Source organism: Dermochelys coriacea, chromosome 7 (genome assembly GCF_009764565.3).
Source record: "Dermochelys coriacea isolate rDerCor1 chromosome 7, rDerCor1.pri.v4, whole genome shotgun sequence".
In the NCBI taxonomy this organism is placed as follows: domain Eukaryota; kingdom Metazoa; phylum Chordata; order Testudines; family Dermochelyidae; genus Dermochelys; species Dermochelys coriacea.
In genome coordinates, this window is record NC_050074.1 from 46,063,487 (window position 1) to 46,089,918 (window position 26,432).

At 43.4% G+C, this 26,432-nt stretch overlaps 1 protein-coding gene across 1 annotated transcript in view; it reads left to right on the top strand.

The window, feature by feature from the left end:
- Window positions 1-26,432, top strand: part of DOCK3 (dedicator of cytokinesis 3) — a 603,029-nt gene that overhangs the window by 548,846 nt on the left and 27,751 nt on the right. The window contains 6 exon segments of the mRNA XM_043518507.1: window positions 2,265-2,369; window positions 18,593-18,734; window positions 20,179-20,345; window positions 20,912-20,998; window positions 21,496-21,675; window positions 25,082-25,165. Coding sequence (XP_043374442.1) covers window positions 2,265-2,369; window positions 18,593-18,734; window positions 20,179-20,345; window positions 20,912-20,998; window positions 21,496-21,675; window positions 25,082-25,165 — 765 coding nt within the window.

The following is a 26,432-nucleotide window of genomic DNA, read 5'->3' on the forward strand; positions in this document are numbered from 1 at the left end:
GTGTTTATGTGACCATCGCTTATTAGCACCGGAGTGTCCAGGAAGTGGATCTCTTGTGTGGACTGGTCCAGATTGAGGTTGATGGTGGGATGGAAATTGTTGAAATCATGGTGGAATTCCTCAAGGGCATCTTTTCCATGGGTCCAGATGTCATCAATGTAGCACAAGTAGAGTAGGGGCATTAGGAGACGAGAGCTGAGGAAGCGTTGTTCTAAGTCAGCCATAAAAAAGTTGGCATACTGTGGGGCCATGTGGGTACCCATAGCAGTGCCGCTTATTTGAAGGTATACATTGTCCCCAAATGTGAAATAGTTATGGGTGAGGACCAGTTCAGCCATCAGGTTTGCCGTGACATTATCGGGGATACTGTTCCTGACGGCTTGTAGTCCATCTTTTTGTGGAATGTTGGTGTAGAGGGCTTCCACACAAAGATGGACTAACCCAGGAACCTATCCTTGCAACAAAGCCCGTTGCCAACTGTGTCCACATATCTATTTAGGGGACACCATCATAGGGCCTAATCACATCAGCCACAGTATCAGAGGCTCCTTCACCTACACATCTACCAATGTGATATATGCCATCATGTGCCAGCAATGCCCCTCTGCCATGTACATTGATCAAACTGGACAGTCTCTACGTAAAAGAATAAATGGACACAAATCAGATGTCAAGAATTATAACATTCAAAAACCAGTCGGAGAAAACTTCAATGTCTCTGGTCACTCGATTACAGACCTAAAAGTGGCAATACTTCAACAAAAAAACTTCAAAAACAGACTCCAACGAGAGACTGCTGAATTGGAATTAATTTGCAAACTGGATACAATTCATTTAGGCTTGAATAGAGACTGGGAGCAGATGGGTCATTACACAAAGTAAAACTATTTCCTCATGTTTATCCCCCCCACTCCCACCCCCCACTGTTCCTCAGATGTTCTTGTCAACTGCTGGAAATGGCTCACCTTGATTATCACTACAAAAGGTTCCTTTCCCCCCCGCCGCTCTCCTGCTGGTAATAGCTCACCTTAAGTGATCACTGTGGTTACAGTGTGTATGGTAACACCCATTGTTTCATGTTCTCTATGTATATAAATCTCCCCACTGTATTTTCCACTGAATGCATCCGATGAAGTGAGCTGTAGTTCACGAAAGCTTATGCTCAAATAAATTTGTTAGTCTCTAAGGTGTCACAAGTCCTCCTTTTCTTTTTGCAAATACAGACTAACACGGCTGCTACTCTGAAACCAGTATATTAGTTGTTATTGCTGTTTCCTCATTGGTTGGATTTAATCAGTCAGCTGAAAAAATCTTGACTAGTGGGTAACAGCCATTCACCTGATTCTTATTCTCATCTCTTCTGTTAAAATCTGTTTTTGTTCAGGTTTCCTAAATCTGTATTTGACATGCGTTTCTCTGATGAGTTTCTCCCCGTCTTCTTTTTTTCCCCCAGTTTCTATCTTGCTCCTTCATTCTATTTCCACATCATTCTGTCTGTTCATTTCTTCTACCTGTAATGTTTTGAGGCTAAAGCCCCTTTTTCAGAAGAAGGGTTAATGTATGCAGGAATCAAGAAAGTTGACTCAGAGTTCTGTCTGGGCCAAAGTTGCAATTAGGTCCCCTGCACTGGAGGCTAGGATTCCAAACTGGATTTCTCTCTCCAAAAAAGTCACCATGGTTAATAGTGAACTTCCTGTGAGCCTTTTTGAGCTTTGAGTTGATGTGGCCCAGCTGGAGAATGGGGTCTGAGAGCCTGCTTTTGGCACAGGCCAGCATACTATCAGTAGAAAAGTACCATTTTTTCCCCCAAATAATTTTTTTCCTTCCTCTTGTTAAACTTATGGATGTCCAGAATTCCAGATAGTCTAGTCCAATTCCACTTCCTTTCATGCCCTTTGGTTCATTGTTTAATCTGTGGGAGAGAATATGGTTAAAACAGGAGACTGGGATTCAGGAGATCTAGATTTTAATCCCATTTTTGCCACTAACTAATTCTGAAACCCTGAACAAATCACTTTCTTAAATTGTATGAGTAACTCCAATAAAATTTAATTTAATGTAAAATGGGGATAATTAAATTTACCCATAATTAAATTTTCCCAGGAGTTTTGTTTAATTACTGTAATGTTTAAGTGTTTTGAAATCCTTACATAACAGGCACTACGTAAATGCAAAGTATTATTGTGAGGTTCTAATGTTGATTGAGATTCTGAAACAGTAGCAGGAGCTTTGAGTTAGATATCAACTGTTTTTTCCGTCCACAGAAAATGGAAGCTACCTATTATGATAACATCATGGAACAGCAGCGCTTGGAACCTGAGTTTTTCAGAGTTGGTTTTTATGGCCGGAAATTCCCCTTCTTCCTTCGGGTAAGGCAGTTCAGAAGAAAGTACAACATATCAACTAGGTCTGGGGTTTTGGTGGGAGAGAGGAATGTTGTGAATGTTGAATGTTAAAAATAAGGTTTTTCTTTGAAAGGGGTAGAACTGATTGATCCAGCTCAGAGACTTTTTTGTGTCATTTCCACTGGGCTATTTGCTACTCTCAAACTCTGTGCTTTAATATTTTGTATTGTTTTGTAACTATCAGGAACAACCAAGGGTAGCTTTATCAACACCAACCATTCTGGAAACTTAGAGCTGATTTTTGGTTATGCAGTAAACACAGCAATCTGGAAAACATCAAACCATGGTGGCAAGTTGGCCATATTTCACACTGATTGGTGTGAGATGTGTCAGGTCTTGCCATGTAATCTCTCTTGCTCCCTACAGTGAGAAATGGGTAGCTTGTTATATCTGCTCCTGTAAAGCCATCTTACTGGGTAAACTAAAGGAACTGGACCATTGGTAATAACTGATGGTGAAGACACAGAGGGGCAGATTTTCAGGTGCACAGATTTACAAGATTTGCATATCAGGAGTTTTGATACATACACATTTGTGCATGTGAAAAGTCTTATCCAGACTCAAGAGCATTTCTTTCTCTCATTCAGCACAGAACCCTGTTGCAGCAATTCTGGCTGTAGTACATTACAAACTTCCATTTTTTCATATCACATCATACTTACAAGGTCTCAAATGATGTTCAGAGCCTAATATCAATGTGGTGACTCTTCTAGGCTGCTTGTATACTAGAATTTTCAGACCTGTTCAGCCACAGCTGTAAAACACAACCCCTATTCTACATAAACTGGTGTCGATCCTCATTGTCCACTGGTCTGTACATGATCAACTGTAGTTGACTCCTTTTTTCTCATAGGGAATCAACACTAAAAAGCCTAGCTTAGCAAAATGAAGGCTCTGAGTGGATATGATTGCGCTCTATAAATATATCTGGGAAGTAAACACCAGAAAGGGAGACGTGCTATTTAAACTAAAGGTTAATGCTTATAAGAACAAGTGTTTCTAAACTGACTGTGAATAAATTTAGGCTGGAAATTAGAGGAAGGTTTCCAAGCACCAGAAAAGTGGGGATCTAGAACAGCCCCCAATAGGAATAGTGGGGATAAACAACCTAACTGATTTTAAGATGGAATTTGATAAGTTTATGAATGAGATTATATGATTGGGTTGCCTGTGATAGCAAGGGACTGGACTTGATGATCCAGGAGGTCCCTTCTAGTCCTGTGTCCCTAAAATGGGTGTTGCTGATTATCGTTTGACACCTCATATAAAACTTGTCTGACAGTTCTAGTGTAGGTAGAGCCCTAGCCGACTACATTGACAAGATAAACTAACTTGAGACAACTAGAACTCCAGATTTCTGGTTTTCTTCAAGGGAAGGTATGACGAGATTGTAATCAATTCTGTGGGGCATAGGAGGAAGGGAGGACAGAGCCTACAATGGTGAGAGCATGTGGGTGCTTTGTTAGTAATGTATATATTTTGAAATTATCTCAGTTTCACCTTTTGTATCTGGCAGTAGAAATTTCAGAACATGAACAATAAACTAGTCAGTATAGCAGAGGAATTGATCCTAAGGTCTGTAGTTCCATAAGTGAACCTACCCTGCTTTTCAGTTGTGGACATACAGCTGCATCTTGGATAGTAAGTGACGTGGCCTGAATGTTTACAAATATGCATTAGTTTTCGGTGGTACAACAATTACTCTTGATTAAATTGTATAAGAGTGTGGGAATTGCTGCTAGTGACAGTAACAGCAAATATACTGTATATAATTATAATCCCCATTAATTCTGTAATTATATTCCATAGCTGTGTTTCTGCTGGCAGAGTGGGAATTGATAGTGTAACAACCTCAATAAACTCCCTCTTTCTCTCTTAACAACCAATAGTGTACAGACATTTCAGAGACTGAGTCCGTTAGCTGACGTATCTGCATGGATCATATAGTTACATGGTTGATGAATGTTAATCTAAAGAAGAGTAAGATTTTCAGTGATTTAAAATAAAATATTATTCAGAATTCTCAGGGATCAAATAAGCACCCAACACTTTCCTCTGGTTTATTGTTCCCTTACTGCAGGTTTTAAAACAGGAAATTACCGTGCTTACTTCCACCTCTTCCACTTGGTAGCAAACATCATCTAAAAATGTCATTGTTCGTGTTGCTATGAATTCTGAATTTCTTTCTGTCCTGGCTATATAAAGGCCAGTTAATTAAAAACTGTCTGGCTTCTACATTACAGAAGTTCAAGTAAGGCTTGACAAACCATGTTTTGAGAGCTTGCACTGGTTTCTGCAGGGAAGAATCTGTTAAATGCAGATTTCAAGTATTTTTAGTGCATTATGGTTAGAACCATAATAATTTGGTGCATAGGCTCACAATTTCCCTGGGTTGCTACAGTCAAAAGGCACAAAGTAGATACAACAATTAGTAAAATGGGTCTCTACTTTGAAGGTGAATCTCTTCATGACAAAGTTAATAATAGCTGGGAACTTTGTGCATTACATGCAAAACTGTCCAGATCCATCATGTAATATTTCAACCTTTGCTGTGACTGATGTATGGTAAGTCAGATATGTCACAGATGGAACTTATATCTGTTGCAAATGATGTAGTGTGAGGCCATGGAATAAGCATTTATTTTGCCCATTGGACTTGGAGTGGTTTTACTTCAAGGTAACTAGAGTGTGCCCTCCTACTTGTATTACAGTGCTTCCAGAATAGCTGGTGATCTATCATAACCCACCAGAACAATCCATTTTCATTTCTAATTTTAGTACTTTCTAAAGCTCATCCACTTTCTCATATTCTATGCAATGTTTAAATACACTTCTACCCAGATACAATGTGATCCAATATAACACAAATTCGGATACAATGCGGTAAAGCAGCTTTTGGGGGCGGGGGCTGCGCGCTCCAGTCGATCAAAGCAAGTTTGATATAACGCGGTTTCACCTATAAAGCAGTAGATTTTTTTGGCTCCCGAGGACAACGTTATATCGGGGTAGAGGTGTATGCTGTAAGGCAATGAAAAAAGTGTTATTTAATTCTTTAGCAGAATTTCTTTTATTTATCTTGCCACATTTTGTCAAGACAAACAGGAGATCTGTTTTAGCTCCAATTATCTTCCAGCTGAAGGAAGACACACCAATTATTCACAACCACCTTAGCTTCCAGTTCAAGAGGAAGGCAGAGAAAGACTCACCCATTAAACAAAGGGTATTAAAATGTACCTCTTGCCACTACAACTGATGTACTGGTGAAACAGTGCTGTTTTTTTGGCTGACCTTAATATTCTTTCATTAACTTTTGTCCTTTTCAGACTGATCAAACAGTTAGTAAGTGTTGACACCCTAAACAGTTTTGTCTCTGCTTCACAATGAAGGTTAGAAATCTTTGCAAACTTCTTCTTGGAATGGAGGTTAAAACTCTTTATATGGGATTCTGCAAAGTGAATGGACAAAAGTAATGACTGCCCTAGTCCAGAACTAATAGCTGTTCAGTTGTCCTTCCATGTACAGGTAGGTGGATCTTTACAGAGAAGAAGATTCTAGTAGCAGGACCTCCCCTCAGAGCAACTCACATGTCAGTTACAGTTACAGTTCTCTGTCTACTACTCGGCGGAGTATGGCTCCATCCTTCTGCAGTCACGGGACTATGGTGGCCCCTTCAGAGGACAGAGGGATAGAAATGTTATGCTTGGAAATTAGAACAGTGGTCTCACAGGCTGTAGCCAGGGTGTCCTGTCCCTCCTGCCATCTCAGTCTTTCCCTGTGAACAAGGTTGTGGGACTCGGAGAGCTTTGGCTGGCATTCTGGGAGTACAGAGCTAGCTCCAGCTCCCTCTTGGGCACTATCCATGATCAAGACCATGCCTTATTTGATATGACTTTTTTCTGGGCACTGTGCGTGATTTATCAAGGCAGTCTATATGGCTATGCTGAAGTCAGGTTCCCACCAAGCTCTGTTGTGGTGAAGGGAGCTGCAGAAGCAGCAACTTTACTGTGATCAAGTAGCCCCATGCCAGAAGACATTTTTCCAGAGGTTCATCCAGTGGCCACTTGGCATTTGTCTTCTCCTTACCCTACAAAGTCTCCAAGGGATACATTTCTCAGTGCCAAACACCCAAACAGCAGCCTAGCCAAAAGCAGTCATAGTCAGACGTCCTACTACCAGAGATGAAGTTCCAGGAGAATGCAGAGACAAAATAAAAATCTTTATATTCCTCCTTCCATTACAATAATGTTCTTTAACATGAAACATAAAAAACCTCTCACCACCTTTCCCCTATCCCTGCAGGCAACAGTGATCAAGAGCTGTAGGCAGACATAGCTCCCCCCCTCCGCCCCTCCGAAAAGAAGTAAAATGCTTAAGGACGTCAGAGACATTGACATTTGGGGGCATAGTTGGTCGTACCATTTTACCACAGAGAACACCCATTTATTAACTGATGAAGTATTCAGGGTCCTGTACTTATCATCAGAGAAGGAAACTAGCAAAAAAGAAAAACCTGTCAGATGTTTCTTCTACTTTAAGACTAAAGAAGACATGTTTCTCCATACACCCAAATCTCCTTGACTTTGTTAAAGAGAAGGCTCACCCAGAAGCACTCCATCTTTTCCAAACTGTGAACTATATCTTGCCCAAAGAGGCATTTGAAGAATGGATTCCCAATGTGCACTTGTCAGCCTTCAGTATTAAAGAGAGCTCTGTTTGCTTTGCATGAACAGTGGCCATCAAGAATCTGTTATAGACTGGTGGATACCCATTTTAAGAATGACTAAGAGTATGTCTCAAAATGTGTTTCAGTCAGCATAGCCTCAGCATTTGGTCCCAAGGAAACAGACTAATAGAAGTCAGATGACAGAACAAGGAGCAATGGTCTCAAATTGCAGTGGGGAGGTCTAGGTTGGATATTAGGAAACACTATTTCCCTAGGAGGGTGGTGAAGCACTGGAATGGGTTTCCTAGGGAGGTGGTGGAATCTCCATCCTTAGAGGTTTTTAAGGCCCGGCTTGACAAAGCCCTGGCTGGGATGATTTAGCTGGGGTTGGTCCTGCTTTGAGCAGGGGGTTGGACTAGATGACCTCCTGAGGTCTCTTCCAACCCTAATATTCTATGATTCTATGTCAAATCTAGAACAGGGGATACCTAAGAAGTCATGCAGAATGAGGAAGAACTTGGAGATTTTCTAGTGTGCCACAAAGTATATCCACAAAGTTGCCTTCAACTTAGTCTTTGCCATTAGCTCTTCTTACTAACAAGGACAGGAGGGCTGTATGGCTTTATTCATAGCAACTGGATGTCCAGGCCAAACATTTTATTGTTCTACCTTTTCCAGGCAGTACTTTGGGGACAACTTAGACAAGGACCTAAAAGATAATACAGAACAGAAGTCCTATCTCCCAGAAAAGAAACACTCTTAGTCTTCCTCTCAGAATTTTGTTACTTTGGCTGCTCTCCAGCAAAGTCCAAGGTTAGCTCTTGTTTCAAGTGTGCCTTCTCATTCAGGTTGTCCAGAGACTGAGAACTACAGAGGCCGCCAACAGAATTCTCACATCAGAATATCAGCAGATCCCCTTCTCTCCCCAAAGACAGAATTCATGGCTGTAAACAAGACAGGGGAGAAATCCACCAGCAGTTAGTGTGTACCATCTATAATAACAGGTTTCAGAGTAGCAGCCGTGTTAGTCTGTATTCGCAAAAAGAAAAAGAGTACTTGTGGCACCTTAGAGACTAACAAATTTATTTGAGCATAAGCTTTCGTGAGCTACAGCTCACTTCATCGGATGCATTCAGTGGAAAATACAGTGGGGAGATTTATATACACACACAGAGAACATGAAACAATGGGTTTATCATACACACTGTAAGGAGAGTGATCACTTAAGATGAGCTATTACCAGCAGGAAGGAGGGAGGGGGAAGGAGGAAAACCTTTTATAGTGATAATCAAGGTGGGCCATTTCCAGCAGTTAACAAGAACATCTGAGGAACAGTGGGGGGTGGGGTGGGGGGAGAAATAACATGGGGAAATAGTTTTACTTTATGTAATGACTCATCCACTCTCAGTCTCTATTCAAGCCTAAGTTAATTGTATCCAGTTTGCAAATTAATTCCAATTCAGCAGTCTCTCGCTGGAGTCTGTTTTTGAAGTTTTTTTGTTGAAGGATAGCCACTCTCAGGTCTGTAATCGTGTGACCGGAGAGATTGAAGTGTTCTCTGACTGGTTTTTGAATGTTATAATTCTTGACGTCTGATTTGTGTCCATTTATTCTTTTACGTAGAGACTGTCCAGTTTGACCAATGTACATGGCAGAGGGTCATTGCTGGCACATGTTGGCATATATCACATTGGTAGAAATAACAGACTGGACTTCTGCATAGAGTGCTTCCGCCAATGTGCACGGGCTGAAATTGTGGAAAAGCAGCATCACTTGCCCCATAACCTCAGTGTGCAGAACACAATGCCATCCACAGCCTCAGAAACAACTCGGACATCATAATCAAAAAGGCTGACAAAGGAGGTGCTGTCGTCATGAATAGGTCGGAATATGAACAAGAGCCTGCTAGGCAGCTCTCCAACACCACTTTTTACAAGCCATTACCCTCTGATCCCACTGAGGGTTACCAAAAGAAACTACAGCATTTGCTCAAGAAACTCCCTGAAAAAGCACAAGAACAAATCCGCACAGACACACCCCTGGAGCCCCGACCTGGGGTTTTCTATCTGCTACCCAAGATCCATAAACCTGGAAATCCTGGCCGCCCCATCATCTCAGGCATTGGCACCCTGACAGCAGGATTGGACACCCTCCTCAGGCCCTACGCTACCAGCACTCCCAGCTATCTTTGAGACACCACTGACTTCCTGAGGAAACTACAATCCATCGGTGATCTTCCTAAAAACACCATCCTAGCCACTATGGATGTAGAAGCCCTCTACACCAATATTCCACACAAAGATGGACTACAAGCCATCAGGACCAGTATTCCCGATAATGTCACGGCTAACCTGGTGGCTGAACTTTGTCACTTTGTCCTCACCCATAACTATTTCACATTTGGGGACAATGTATACCTTCAAATCAGCGGCACTGCGATGGGTACCAGCATGGTCCCACAGTATGCCAACATTTTTGTGGCTGACTTAGAACAACGCTTCCTCAGCTCTCGTCCCCTAATGCCCCTACTCTACTTGCGCTACATTGATGACATCTTCATCATCTGGACCCATGGAAAAGAAGCCCTTGAGGAACTCCACCAGGATTTCAATAATTTCCATCCCACCATCAACCTCAGTTTGGACCAGTCCACACAAGAGATCTACATGCCCCTAGCTTTCATCCAGATCACACCACACGATCCATTGTCTACAGCCAAGCTCTACGATATAACTGCATTTGCTCCAACCCCTCAGACAGAGACAAACACCTACAACATCTCTATCATGCATTCTTACAACTACAGTACCCACCTGCTGAAGTGAAGAAACAGATTGACAGAGCCAGAAGAGTACCCAGAAGTCACCTACTACAGGACAGGCCCAACAAAGAAAATAACAGAACACCACTAGCCATCACCTTCAGCCCCCAACTAAAACCTCTCCAAAGCATCATCAAGGATCTACAACCTATCCTGAAGGATGACCCATCACTCTCACAGATCTTGGGAGACAGGCCAGTCCTTGCTTACAGACAGCCCCCCAACCTGAAGCAAATACTCACCAGCAACCACACACCACACAACAGAACCACTAACCCAGGAACCTGTCCTTGAAACAAAGCCCGTTGCCAACTGTGTCCACATATCTATTCAGGGGACACCATCATAGGGCCTAATCACATCAGCCACACTACCAGAGGCTCGTTCACCTGCGCATCTACCAATGTGATATATGCCATCATGTGCCAGCAATGCCCCTCTGCCATGTACATTGGTCAAACTGGACAGTCTCTATGTAAAAGAATAAATGGACACAAATCAGACATCAAGAATTATAACATTCAAAAACCAGTCGGAGAATACTTCAATCTCTCCGGTCACACGATTACAGACCTGAGAGTGGCTATCCTTCAACAAAAAGCTTCAAAAACAGACTCCAACGAGAGACTGCTGAATTGGAATTAATTTGCAAACTGGATACAATTAATTTAGGCTTGAATAGATACTGGGAGTGGATGAGTCATTACATAAAGTAAAACTATTTCCCCATGTTATTTCTCCCCCCACCCCACCCCCCACTGTTCCTCAGATGTTCTTGTTAACTGCTGGAAATGGCCCACCTTGATTATCACCACAAAAGGTTTTCCTCCTTCCCCCTCCCTCCTACCTGCTGGTAATAGCTCATCTTAAGTGATCACTCTCCTTACAGTGTGTATGATAAAACCCATTGTTTCATGTTCTCTGTGTGTGTATATAAATCTCCCCACTGTATTTTCCACTGAATGCATCCGATGAAGTGAGTTGTAGCTCACGAAAGCTTATGCTCAAATAAATTTGTTAGTCTCTAAGGTGCCACAAGTACTCCTTTTCTTTTTTGTGTACCATCTAGTTTCAGGTAGGCTGTATGTAGAATTCTTTCAGTTTCCACTCGAATGCATTTCATCACTTTACCAATTCCTTCAAACTTAAAACAAAATAAGATATTGCTGGCAGACATTAGGCACCTGGTCAACATTCAAGCAATAAATCAAGTTTTAATGTTAGAAAGATTCCAAAGAATGTGCTAATCCTGTTTGCCCTCTCCAGTAGATCAAAAGTGCATAATGTTGTCTAACTCTGCGCCCATTTAAGTCAGTGGGAGTTTTACCACTGACATCAGTGGGAGCAATTAAACCAATTCTGAGCATTTTTAAGAATCCCACCCCTGAGGTCTACTTGACTAGAGATCTCAAATGGATAAATTCTTTCATAGCCTGTAAGTAGTTCAAGATGAAAACACTAAGCAGCATGTAGCAGCAATGGAACTGGAACATTTCCCTGCATTCATCAATTTTAAAGATGCTTATGTTCACATTCCAAAAGTTGACTCCTATTTTAAATAACTTCAGTTTTTTTAAGTCTGAGTCATTGCCCATTGACATTTCTGTCCATCAGTTTTTTATGACACCCAGAATATCTTCCCTAAGATTTTCATCACGTTGGTCATGACACTGTGCCAGTGATATATCAGTCTTTAATATGACAACTGGTTGATTTGAGCACTGACAGTGGAAAAAGTATGTTTTGTAATGGGGAAGACTAAAACTCTTCTGTCAGCTTCCTGATGAATGTGGATGATTATCTTGTAATTAATTCAACAGCACACTTACCCACAGGTACAGCAAATGCAGCTTGTGTGTGCATTTTTTTTTGCCTTTAAGAAGTGAATCCAAAAGTCCATGAAGTTAGCAGCTCACCTTTTCTCATCTATCTGCCTATGACATCTTGCAGTTACTGGGACCATAGACTCCCTAACACATTTAGTGCTCAGTTACATGTCTGTTCATGGGGCTGTCCAGATATAGATAGTTTTTCAATAAGAGTGAGATTGATTTTTGAGTTTGTGTGCCAAAAGACTAGAGAAACTGAAATACTGTGGGAGAGGCAGTGTGGTCAAATGGATGAGGCACTGGACTGGAAATCAGGAGACGAGTTCAAATCCTAACTCTCCCATTAATTTGCTGTGTGACCTTGGGCAAGTCCCTCCATCTCCCTGTGTCTGTTTCCCCACTCACCTTTTGTTTGTCTTGTCTATTTAAATTGTAAATTTGTGGGGGCAGAGGCTCTAACTAACTATTTGTATAATTTATGACACCATGGGGCTTAGATCTTGGCAGGAGCCTGTAGGTGTTATTGTAATACAAAATAAAAAATAATAACTGTTGCTCTTCTAAAAGATGGCTGGAGACTTGCACATCAGCTTCCTGGTGGAAGAGAAATCAGTGAAGCAGAATCTGGGTGTATCCTAAATATGTTGGGTTTTTTTTGTAATAAATACCAGTCCTGGGACAGTGATGGTCACAAAAAGCATGCAGGCAATGCCTCAATCAGAATCTTCAGCCCAACACCAATCGGGTTGACTCAGGGGGCAATTCTGGCTCAAGAATTGACTCTTGCTGGTTGCACAGCTCCCTCCACAGAGAACCTTGCATAACAAAATGGACAACACCATATATGTTTTTCCTAGACTGAACATCTTCTCGCACTTTAAAGAAAAGAACTTGGAAGAGTGTAGCAATGATACCTGGTTACACCTGCCATAGAAGTACCACATTTTGTCTCTCTCAAGCACTCAGGAAGGTCTCTGATCTCATTTGTCCCAATAACATTACATACAAAACCTACATGTGACAGAATGTGAGTTGCCTAAGGCTGACTCCCCACTCTGTGCACTTTGGAAGTATGGCCACATGGGGCAAATGGATGAGGTATTATTTTAAATACTCAATGCTTAACTAATTGGTGGTGTCATTCAGCTGGAAGCAGTTAAGAGAGGCAGGAGGAAACAGTAGGGAGGGGGGAACGCTGGAAGAAAGGGCCAGAGAAGCCAAAGATCTCAGAGAGGTCAGATCTCTCTCTCCCTCTCCTGCCCTGTGCCTTGTTAGAAGTTAAAGGCTTGGGGGAAAGCCTATGCTGTGAGGAACAAGCATGTATAAAGCACATTATAATTACAGCACTTGGTATTGAACTTATCATTGGTGTGCATGAGGACTGTTTGCAGTATGAATCCAGGGTAAGGGAATCCCGCCCTGTGACACTACGTTAAATGAATGTTAAGGTTGCAAAGAAAAGCACATGAAAGTTAGAAAATGTCATTGTTACAATTGCCTGTGCAATCTTATTTTGACTTCATTGCATATGTGCATTATTATAGTCTTGCCCAACGTGATATAGAACCTAAGAACAGTCATACTGGGTCAGACCAGTGGTTCATCTAGCCCAGTATCCTGTCTTCTGACAGTGGCCAGTGCCAGGTGCTTCAGAGGGAATGAACAGAACAGGCAATCATCAAGTGATCCATCCCCTGTCGCCCATTCCCTGCATCTGGCAAACAGAGGCTAGGGACACCATCCCTGCTTATCCTGGCTAATAGCCATTGATGGACCTTTTCTCCATGGACATATCTAGTTCTTTCTGATCCCTGTTACAGTCACGAACTTCACAACATCCTCTGGCAAGGAGTTCCACAGGTTGACTGTGCATTGTGTGAAGAAATACTTCCTTTTGTTTGTTTTAAACCTGCTGCCTATTAATTTCATTTGGTGACCCCTAGTTCTTGTGTTATGAGATGGAGTAAATAACACTTCCTTATTTACTTTCTCCACACCAGTTTTGTTGCCCTTTTCTGTACCTTTTCCAATTCCAATATATCCAATATATAGAAAGTACATGGCAGAGCTTGGGATAGAATCCAACTTTCCTGGATCCCATTTCAGTGCTTGAAACACAAGGAAACATCTTTTCAATCCTAGTGCTTAAAGTTTGGTAGTTATAATTAACTAAAAACAGGGGCTTTTCATGGTGTTAAGCAACTTTAATTATGGGCATCTCTACAGCTCTACCTAAAATACCAATACAAAATGGATATAGCAAAAGTGTCTATGTGTGCTGTGGCTAACAACAGGGAACATTTCTGTTCAGCCACAGGCAAACAGCCCAGCAGGAACGGGCACCTCTGAATGTCCCCTTAAGAAAAGCACCCTATTTCAACCAGGTGACCATGAATATCATATCTCCTCCTGATATCACTCTCCTGAGGATAACACAGAGAGATAAAGAACGGATGTTGTTTGAACGCCAGCAAACATACGCTGCAATGCTTTGTTCTGCAAAGATTTCCAACTACATGTTACTGGCCTGGTGTGGTAAAGTGTCCTACCATGGTAGACGGAATAAGGCTGCCCTCCCCAGAAACCTTTTGCAAAGGCTTTGGGAGTACATCCAGGAGAGCTTTATGTAGATGTCCCTGGAGGATTTCCGCTCCATCCCCAGATACGTTAACAGACTTTTGAAGTAGCGGTACTGGCTGCAAATGCCAGGGCAAATTAATCATTAAACACACTTGCTTTTAAACCATGTATACTATTTAAAAAGGTACACTCACCAGAGGCCTCTTCTCCACCTGGCGGGTCCAGGAGGTAGCCTTGGGTGGGTTCAGGGGGTACTGGCTCCCGGTCCAGGGTGAGAAACGGTTCCTGGCTGTTGGGAAAACCAGTTTCTCCACTTGCTTGCTTGCTTGCTGTGAGCTATCTACAACCTCCTCATCATCATCTTCCTCATCCCCAAAACTTGCTTCTATGTTGCCTCCATCTACATTGAAGGAGTCAAACAACACGGCTGGGGTAGTGGTGGCTGAACCCCCTAAAATGGCATGGAACTCATCATAGAAGCAGCATATTTGGGGCTTTGACCCGGAGCGGCCGTTTGCCTCTCTGGTTTTCTGGTAGGCTTGCCTCAGCTCCTTAAGTTTCACGCGGCACTGCTTCGGGTCCTTGTTATGGTCTCTGTCCTTCATGCCCAGGGAGATTTTGACAAATGTTTTGGCATTTCAAAAACTGGAATGGAGTTCTGATAGCACAAATTCCTCTCCCCATACAGTGATCAGATCCCGTACCTCCTATTTAGTCCATGCTGGAGCTCTTTTGCGATTCTGGGACTCCATCATGGTCACCTCTGCTGATGAGCTGTGCACTCACCTGCAGCTTGCCATACTGGCCAAACAGGAAATGAGATTCAAAAGTTTGCGGGCCTTTTCCTGTCTACCTGCCAGTGCATCCGAGTTGAGAGTGCTTTCCAGAGTGGTCACAATGGAGCACTCTGGAATAGCTCCCGGAGGCAAATATTGTCAAATTGCTTCCACACTACCCCAAATTCGACCCAGCAAGGCTGATTTCAGTGCTAATCCCCTTGTCAGGGGTGGAGTAAAGAAAACAATTTTAAGAGCCCTTTAAGTCAAAAAAAAAAGGGCTTCATCGTGTGGACGGGTGCAGGGTTAAATTGATTTAACGCTGCTAAATTCGACCTCAACTCCTAGTGTAGACCAGGGCTAAGAGTGATTGGATTTATGGCTGCATCTGAGTGCAATTAACAGGAGCTCAGTAAGTGCATTCTGGTTGCTTATATGTTGGAAATACAAGGGGATCTTTTTGTGGAGATGAAAAGTCTGTCAGTGCTTTTGCTTATTGTGTTGTATGTATCAAGATGTATAAAGGTTACCTAAAATGGAAGTTTCCTTGCTTTGGCAGGTGTTTCACTTAAGTAACCTTAATTCTGATCAAAGTTTTTTTTTTATAGGACTATAGTTAGAAAACTGAAATATAATTTTCATGGGACTCAGGGCTTTAGAAGGTCACACTCCCTTTTTACATTGTTCAAAAGTTCCAAAAAAGATCATAAAAGATCCAAATACTCTCTGTCCAGATGGATTCATGATTTCAGTGAAGAGGCATACCTGACTACAGGGATTCCATGGATCATGACCCTTAGGAATTGTAGCTCACTCAGCAAAAGGGATAGCAGTTTTCTGATTTGAAGAGGAAGTTAGCTAAGCAGCCATTTAGAATTCAGTCCATAATTTTTCCTGACAGTACTACTGGATAGGTGGGAATGCTTCCTTGCTGGCAGCATTCTGATCACCAGTCCTGGATACCATATTCCAACATAGTAAAGACTATTTTTTGTCAGCAGGCCTTTCTATGGATAATTATTAAAATGCTAGACAGAGATCTTTAGTGCCAGGTCAGGGAGCAACAAGCCTTTTGTCCCTTACCTGTAAATTTCATTTTGACAAGAGACTTTCCCAATCCACAATGTCACATCTGGTGGTTCTGTGACAAATCCTGGATGATGTAGGGGTCAGAGGTGTTTGTGTGTCTATATATTTATTTGGGTTTAGTTTAATAAAAAAAAAAGCAACCTATCATTTAGCTAAGAAGCAATTCAGATGACTTCTGAGGGGTGGTCTTGTTGCTGAGCAGTTGTTCAGTGGGAAGGATCAATCTACTTATGTGTAGGAGGACAGTGGAACAGCCCATTAGTTCTGGATTAGAGGAGCTTCTTGCAAAAATATAATGTAGAGGTAAGGAACAAAATGTCCTTCTACAGTCTATGTTAAATGCAGCTTTCACCCATAGCCCATTCCGCCTGTATCTCTTGTGATTAATGCTAACAGGATGCAAATATCTTTCCTAGGGTATTGTATTAGCTTCAAGGTCTAACAATTTAATTGCCCAGCTGGTTTTAGAAAAGGAGAGCTCTATAAAAAAGTCATCATGTTTTTCTTACAGAATGGAAAGATCCCAAATAAGTGTAGAGGCTTTATAGATCTAAAGATTGTGTCAGCCTTCTTTTACCAATCTGGAAATTCTACAACTGAGCAGCATTAACTCTAGGATTGATTACAACTTGCAGAGATGAAAGGAACTGCTTCAAATTACCAGGGCCTCAAAGCCTCATTCTGTTTGCTGTATCATTTTTCCTAATTTAATTTACAGTAATGGAGCATTCTTTTAATGTAATCCAAACATGAATACCACACTGAAGGCTCAGACTATGGCAGGTTTTTTCCCAAAGTTACAGCTCAGTATTTATTTTGAAACTAGATTACGCTGCTTCTGCCCACACTTGCCTGGGCATAGAGGGCTATGGCTGCAGTGTGACCAGTATGGTTTTGCTGCATGGAAGAGGAGAATTCAGTGAGTCAGCTCTTTGGGGGCTACCTGAACTTCTTATGAAGAATGGAGATTTGGGGTCCAGGGATTTGGGGCACAGCCATTCTCTTCCATGAAAGAAGGTGTAGTGTTTGAAGGAGCAGCTGCAGAGCTGCTCTCCAAGTGTGGCATGGAGGATTCCTTCACCATGCTGGGTCCCTGCAGACCTTCTCAGTGCATTATTCAGTATGTGGGATGAGAATAAGATTTGCGCCTCTGTGCACAATTGAGGGAGTTTCCAGGCTTCTCTCCTGTCTTTAAAGATCCAGACAAAAAATGAAGAGAAGATAAAAGGCTGAAATATCTGGGAAATTGTTTTGCCACATAGCATAACAAGATTTTTGACCAGCTTAAAACTAAACAAGTGTCACCCAACAGAGATTTCTATGTGTATTTACAAGTTAGATGGGTTTAGCTGACTATATTCAAGAGAAGCAGCTATGTCTTATTTTTAAAAACATCATCTGGAAGAGTCACTCCTATCATGACAGGTATCTAAACAGCCTCTTTCTAAAATATATGGCCCTGTTATAAATCATGTTTTCAAATACATAAGCCTCAAATATCTATGGGAGTGAGATTTGCAAGGCTATCCTTGCACAATAAACCATGGCTTGAAGCCTTGGCTTACTCCTTTACTTCAGTTGTTACAAACACAATGTAAGTAGATGCAGTTGTTTTTATCTTTGTTCAGTGGCAGTGCTCCATCACTTTACAGCTGAAATACTAGCAGACTTCCTTAAGCATGGGGTGAAAAAAGTCAGCACATTGTTTCTGGGAGTGTCTCATAATTGGAATTTTCTGGACTTCACTGCAAAATTTTGTCAAATAAAAACAAGGTCAAATTTTTGGGGTGGATGTAGAAGAGATGCTGGATCCTATCCTGATTCCAATCAAATCATGCTGACGTTCACCATTGACTTCAGAGGATTCAACCCTTTATCTAGATTCATTTTTGAAAACGACAATACATTAATTTTGCTTGCAAAAAAGAAATTCTGCATTTCAGGACAAAACCTGTTGCTCCTACTCTGTCAGCTTGGTTGAAAGAATTTAAAACATATTTGTACCTACTGTGGATTAGTTTACATCTTTAATGGGACAAAAGAGGAAACTGGATTACTAGTAACATATGTCTTACTTCCAATAGTTACTCTAAACAGTTGCTTCAGTCCAAATTCCAAGTTTAATCTTGGACGCTGAGTTGTGGATTCCTATGTTTGATGGCATCCATATTATAGATAGACATAAAGTTAAACATTGTAAATAATTAATAGTAGTAATGAATAATTAAGTAGTTAAGATGTTTTTTAAGATGTTTTCATAACTTTATCATTTATAATTTTTATTTTTGATGTAATAAAACAAAAATTTAAAAATATATAGATTTGGGCCTGTTATTATGTATGAAGAAGACTTCTTCCAATTAAACAGCAAGGAAGGCAAAGAAAATGGTTTAGGAATTTAGTGATTTTCATGCCTGTTTGTTTTGCAGAACAAGGAGTATGTATGTCGAGGCCATGACTATGAAAGGCTGGAGACCTTCCAACAAAGAATGCTGAGTGAGTTCCCACAAGCCATTGCAATGCAGCACCCAAACCACCCAGATGACACCATTTTGCAGTGTGATGCTCAGTGTATCCTTTCATAAGGCAGCCTAATGTTAATCAAACTGTTGTAGGACACAAAGGGTATAGGGAAAGGAAAACGGTTTCATTTTAGAAGTTCTTGGTTCATATCATATTTAGTGATAGGTGTCATGATTTTCATCATCTCCAACTTGTGTTTAGCGGATATTTATCTACATCATTGCACACCAGTTGGACATAATTGTCATTTTTGCTTAGGGAATACTCCAGGTCATGGCTGATGTATATTTTCAGGACTGTGTGGGAAGATGTGCCCCGTGCCCAGTCTGGTCCGTGCTTTATTATAATCGTTACTGACACTTGCTCCCTTATTGAACATTACATTTCACCAGACAGCCACCTGGCTACCTTCTGCAATTCCACAAGAGAGAACCATGCAATTAGATTCATGCTTATTCTCGACATACTTTCCATTTTGTTTGTTTTCCACTTCACCTTCCTTTTATACTGCATGTTCCTTTCCATTCCATTTCATTCCATTCCTGTCTGCTCTTTTATGCAGTACATCAGACTTTGAGTCCACTTCATCCCATTGATACTAATCTGCATTGTGAATTTAAATGCATACAACTAAAGTAATGTTGCTGTGCAGTGTCTGAGGACTGGCCCACATGGCATTTGTTTCAGAGTGTGAACATTTTAGGTGAAATGGGAGGGGAAGATTGCCTGCTGGCTTCTATTTCGCCAGTTAGCATAATGAACAGTACTTTGACTTTACTGACTAATAGCCTCAAGTTAAATTTACCAGGAGTAGAATGGTCAGTATTTCCCATTCCCACTGCTGCCTTCCATCCCTGACAGAACCCACTTTTTCCTTGCTGTGTGATGCTGAACCACCAAATAACAAGGATTTGTTTTGGGTTGTAATAGTTTGGGTTTTCTTTGCTTTGCTTTCTAATGCCTTGTCTACATACAAGTTGCATGAGTTTAATTAAATCAGTTTCTAAACTGATTTTGTTAAATCAGTACAACCTGTGCATGTAGACAAAGCCTAAGTAAAGGCCAGATTTTCGAAAGTATTTAGGTGCTGAAAGATGCAGCCCAGATGCCTAGTGGGATTTACAGAAGTACCTAAGCAAGTTAGACACCTAACTTCCTTTATCATCAATGAGAGTCAACTGCTTAGGCACTTTAGCAAATCCTATTAGGTGCATATTCAGTTGCCTAAATACCTTTGAAATCCTGGCCTGAAGTTCCTACAGCACTCTAAGTCCCCTGGTTCTGGAGATGCTAGCCCAATGAGTTGCTCCTACCTTTGAAGCAGCAGTGAAAAGGAGAGGTGTGTAATGGAAGGAAAAGGGAAGCATGGATTTTACACTTTCGCCATCGTTTTTCTTTTGGTAACATATGACATCCCTAAGGGAGTCATGTTTTGTCTCATTCTTTTCTTATTTCATGCCTCCGTGTGTTTCTTTGACTCCTCGTTTTGCAGATTTACAGATATATGCAGTGACTCCCATCCCAGACAATATTGATGTGCTACAAATGGAACGTGTGCCTGATCGTATAAAGAGCTTTTATCGCGTCAACAACATCAGGAAATTCCGCTATGATAGGCCTTTCCACAAAGGTCCAAAGGACAAGGAGAATGAATTTAAGGTAGGAGCACTCGGTAATAGTAACTAAATTTTAATCTTTCCAGGGCAGGTAGAGTCTTCCTCTTCTGCATTTGTACAGTGCATCACACAGTGGGGCCTTAATCCTAAATTGGTGCTGCAAGATGTTGTTTTAATTCAAATAAAACACAGGACTGTAGAGCCCAATGTTTGCACACCTGGCATAAGCAAAGCCTACTCTGTTTAAAAGGTACTTGTGGCAGTGCCATGGAGAGGCAATGAGTGTGCCATGGGGCTTGCTTTGTTGATTGACATATTACCCAAAATGATCTCTTAGTTCCCAGCTAATTGATAGCAGACCTAGGGTGTGAGGTCTAGAAACTAACTGAAAGGTTTAATGCATTGCTTTAAAGCACACTGAGTTTTTTTTCTTTGTGTTTAAATGTAAAGCAAACTTCAGTTTCATGTTATATTCCATTGTGAAAAACATAATATCTGCTCAGAGTATCAATGCACTCTTCTATTCAGCTACACCTGAACAACTGCAGTGAGAATAAGAGTGTTCAGATTCTGAGTCACTGGGTCCCCCACTTACTCTATTCTTTGCAGAGCTTGTGGATTGAACGTACCACTCTGACACTGACTCACAGTTTACCTGGGATCTCTCGTTGGTTTGAAGTGGAGAGAAGAGAGCTGGTAACATTTGTTATACTTGTAATTAGGATTTGAATGGATAGTTTCTTCAGAATGAAGGATGGACAATTTAAAGTCTCTTGGCTGGGTCTAGCAGTTGAAAAAAATTCATCCTTCACTGGTGGATATTGCAGAATCCATTCCCTCAGCTAAAATATTTGCTAAACATAACAAGAGGAGCAGTGTGAAGGGAACAGAGCAGTCAGAGTAAATGACATGAGGTGCGATTCTGAATCTTGATAGCATCTTCAGTCAGTTATTCAGAGACATATGACAGCTATGGTAACTGCTAAGATGAGTGTGCAGTGAGATGAACTGAGATGTATTGCTGACACAACTGTTGTGAAAAGCCATCATAACAAAATGGCTAGCTGGTCTGCAAATCAGAAAAAAATTTGAATACTCATCAAGCAGTAGTAGGAATTGGTTTCATAGTAAGGAAGGGAATGTGGTGGCAATGAGGTGTCTGTGGCATTGAACTATTCTTTGTTGCCTTGTAGGTCGAGGTAAGCCCTTTGGAAAATGCCATTCAAGTTGTTGAGAACAAAAACCAGGAGCTGAGGACATTGATAAGCCAGTATCAGCACAAGCAAATGCATGGCAACATTAACCTGCTCAGCATGTGTCTGAATGGAGTGATTGATGCAGCAGTGAATGGTGGCATAGCACGGTACCAGGAGGTAAGCAGGGACTGTACCTCTGAGTTTAGTATCAACCTATTAGCAGTTCTTTCCCAGTAGCATTTCTCCTGCTGTGTTGAAAAGAGCATGACATAATAAAAAGTCAAATATAAGAAATTACCCCTGTGTGCCCAGTTTCATACTTGTGATCTAAACAGGATGCTGAAATCCCATGTTTAGTTGTTTATATATCAGCACTTGGACAAGTAAATCCTGTTGTATGTAGCTAAATGTTGATGTGAATGTCCAGATATGGATTCTGGATGTCCTGTTTAGATGGCTACAGTTGATAACTCAATTTTTCAAGTGTAAATTTTGATGAACATGGCAAAGCTGATCTTGTATGTACAATAGTGAAACAGGCAGTTTATATGCTGCTACACTGTAAACACATTTTGCAAAGCGGGTAGTGGGACTCGCTCTCTGTGCTGATGGAGACTGAATGTGATGAGGTCCCTGCTGAGGGAAAGTTGCTGGCTGGCACTTCCAAAGAGTTGTCTTTGCCAGACAGTGTCCAGTATAGCCTTAGTCCTAAGGGGACCTAATGTTCTGGTTCCTTCGCTAGGAGTTAGTTAAAGATATATGTTGCAAAAGGGAGCTACAGGGACACATACTGAAAAACGATTATGCTGGTTCACATTTTTGGGTTGTGTGTGCCCTGCAGAGAAGCATAGAAAAAGCTCTTCATCCCTTGCATTATTTACTACTTTAGTCACTTATTTCCTACAGTTTCTTGAGATACTTAAATGAAAGAAGCTATATAAAATTCAAGTAATGGGCTTAATGATAGTGCTCCGCGCTGTCATGTTAGGAGATTTGATTAGATTCATGATCCTTTGGGGCTGGGAGAGAATACCTTATGCTACTCAATAGCGATCTCTTTGACTAACTGAGGAGCAAAATTTTCTAGGCAGCTAAAATTGTGGTACTGTAGCTTCATCTAGGTCCCAAAATACTAGAAGAGATCAGTTAAATGGAATTTTCAGTTTGCTAAATGTACTTGGGTCCCCTAGGATTTCTGTTCCTTCTTCTCTCCCTCTTTGAGGTATGGACATAATCAGTGGTGAGCTGGAGCCGGTTCACACCAGTTCGCGTGAACCGGTTGTTAAATTTTGAAGCAGTTTTAGAACCGGTTGTTAACCCACTTCCCTGCAGGGGGCGCTGAGGCTTTGATGGGCTCCAGCTGGGAAGTGATGTAATTCCTCCTCCAGCCACCAGGGGGGCTGCACTGCGGGAGCCATGTGGGGTGCCGCCTGGCCCTAGGCACAAGCCCTGTTGCTGCTGCTGTTCCCCCGACCCCTGGCCCTGGGGCTCCCGCTGCTGCCTGGTGGGTCTCTGGCTGCTCTGCTGGGCCTGGGCTGCATCCTGCTGCTCGGGCTGCTCCGACCCGCTCTCCCCGTGAGCACCCACCACCCTGCCCGCAGCCAGCCCCTGCCTCCAGCTACCCCCGCACCTCCTGCCTTCAGCCAGCCCCTGCCTCCAGCCACCTCCGCACCCCCTGCCCTGCCCGCAGCCAGCCCCTGCCTCCAGCCCCTGCCTCCAGCCCCCCCTTGCCCTGCCTCCAGCCCCTGCCACAATCCCTGCCACACCCCCTGCCCTGCCGGCAGCCAGCCCTTGTCTCCAGCCAGCCCCTGCCCTGCCCACAGCCAGCCCCTGCCTCCAGCCACCCCCGCACCCTCTGCCCTCAGCCACCCCCGCACCCTCTGCCCTGCCAGCAGCCAGCCCCTGTCTCCAGCCACCCCCTGGCCTGCCTCGAGCCACCCCTGTCTCCAGCCAGCCCCTGCCCTGCCCGCAGCCAGCCCCTGCCTCCAGCCACCCCCACACCCTCTGTGTGCAGCCAGCCCCTGCCTCCAGCCACCCCCGCACCTTCTGCCTGCAGCCAGCCCCTGCCGCACCCCCTGCCCTGCCAGCAGCCAGCCCCTGTCTCCAGCCACCCCCGCACCCCTTGCCTGCAGCCAGCCCTGCCGCACCCCCTGCCCTGCCAGCAGCCAGCCCCTGTCTCCAGCCACCTCCACACCCCTTGCCTGCAGCCAGCCCTGCCGCACCCCCTGCCCTGCCAGCAGCCAGCCCGTCTCCAGCCACCCCCACACCCCTTGCCTGCAGCCAGCCCCTGTCGCACCCCCTGCCCTGCCAGCAGCCAGCCCGTCTCCAGCCACCCCCACACCCCTTGCCTGCAGCCAGCCCCTGCCGCACCCCCTGCCCTGCCTCCAGCCACCCCCGCAGCCAGCCCCTGTCTCCACCCTCTGCCGCCCGCACCCCCAGCCCTGCCCACAGCCAGCCGCTGCTGCACCCCCCATCTCCAGTCAACCCCTGCCTCACCCCCCTGCAGCCCTACCCTGCCTGCACCAGCCCCACACCCCCGCCCTGCCCGCAGCCACCCCCGCCTCCAGCCACCCCCGCACCCCCTGCCCTGCCCGCAGCCAACCCCTGCCGCACGCACCCCCTGTCTCCAGCCAGCCCCTGTCTCCAGCCACCCCCGCACCCCCTGCCCTGCCTCCAGCCACCCCCACACCCCCTGCCCTGCCCGCCCCAGCCCGTCTCCAGCCACCCCTGCACCCCCTGCCTGCAGCCAGCCCCTGCCGCACCCCCTGCCCTGCCCACAGCCAGCCCCTGTCTCCAGCCAGCCCTGAACTCCCTGCCCTGCCTGCAGCCAGCCCCTATCTCCAGTCAGCCCCTGCCCTGTCTCCAGCCAGCCCCACATCCCCTTGCCTCCAGCCAACCCCACATCCTCCTGTCTCCAGCCAGCCCCGCACCCCCTGCTCTGTCCGCAGCCAGCCCCGCATCCCCTGCCTCCAGCTAGCCCTGCCCCATGCCCCTGTCTGCAGCTGGCTCCATGTCCACTGGTGCCCTGCAGTTCCCAGGGCAGTAACCCTGCACACCTGCTTCAATGAGGGGGGCATGGAGCAGTTGGGACCCACATATGTGCACACCCTAGGGTGACCAGACAGCAAGTGTGAAAAATCAGGACTGGGGGTGGGGGGGTAATAGGACCCTATATAAGAAAAAGACCCCAAAATCGGGACTGTCCCTATAAAATCGGGACATCTGGTCACCCTAGCACACGCCTAGGGAGTGGCGGGGACCCACACATGTGAAACGGAGCTCATTTCTAGTTCAGGCCCATCTTTTTAAAAAAGAACTTTAGGCAGGGTTAACATACATCCGTATTTTCCTGGACAGGTCAGGCTTTTTGGTTCTTAAATCGCCGTCCGGGAGGAATTTTTAAAATTTACGTATACATAAATACGGACGTATGGTAACCCTGTTGGTACAAAAAATACATACTTGGGTATATCCCTTAAATCAGAACTTTTTATAGGGAACCGGTTGTTAAGATTTTGACAGTTCATCACTGGACATAATAAATTGTTTCCTAATAAGGAGATGATTTGTCTTTTTCCCACAGGCCTTTTTTGATAAAGATTATATCACCAAGCACCCTGGAGATGCAGAAAAAATCACACAGCTCAAGGAGCTCATGCAGGAACAGGTACTGCTGTGCTTTTAACGATGAAGGAAGAATGCTGTGATAATGTGTGGATTCCTCAGCAATCACTTTGCAAACCCAGAGCTAAATAATTCATTCGGAAGCAAAGAAACACAGGAGCTTTGCAGTGTATTTAAAGCATAGGGAGGTGAGAAGGCCAATAAATTAATAATGCACTAGCCTTTCACCTCTATAGACCTGAGTTGAAGCCTAATTTAGATTACAAATTAAATGAGTATGACTTCTCCTTATATTAAGCAATGGATGCATTTCTACATTACAAAACTACTGATCATTTTAGGACAATTAGCAACCTCTTCTCAGTGGAGTCTCAGGATAGACATAGTAAGGGTGGGTACAGATCATAACTGAGATATGTTTGCAGAGCTATGTGGGAAAGCATATACAGAGCCTACTTGCACTATCCCTGACTCTACCCAGTGTTCTCAGTGTCTCACTTGCACAAACATATAAAATCTCACCAGATAGGTTGTAAATCAGTGATGTGATAAGAAAGAAAAATCATGTCACTGTTAAATGAATGATTGGCAAAATATTTATCCCCTCCCATAACACAAGAACTAGGGGGTTACCAAATGAAATTAATAGGCAGCAAATTAAAAACATACAAAAGGAAGTACTTCTTCACACAATGAACAGTCCACCTGTGGAACTCATTGCCAGGGGATGTTGTGAAGGGTTCAAAAATAATTAAATAAGCTCATAGAGGATAAGTCCATCAATGGCTAGTAGCCGAGATGGTCTGGGATGCAACCCGGTGCTCTGGGTGTCCTAAGCCTCTAACTGCCAGAACCTGGGAGTGAACAATGGGATGGATCAGTCAATGATTACCCTATTCTGTTCATTCCCTCTGAAGCATCTGGCATGGCCACTGTTGGAAGACAGGGTACTGGGCTAGATACACCATAGGTCTGACCCGGTACGGTCATTCTTAAACTATATTCAAAAAGTCTGAATGGAGTTTTGGGGATTATTCAGCAGAGGTAGCATGGGCTTTGAGGGTCACTTAATCCCTGTGTATATCTCAGATTTTCCATCTGCAAAATAAGGATAATGTTTATTTTACCAATACTCAGGGGGAGTCGTGAGGATCAATTAGATATTACTTGTACATGATATAAACTATATAAATGCTAAGTATTATTATTATTACTGTGCTCTCTCATCTGAGAGTTTACATAACGCTACTCACTATTATATTCATGATCTTTAAAAATGGGACCTTTATGAATAAATAATGAGTAATAGA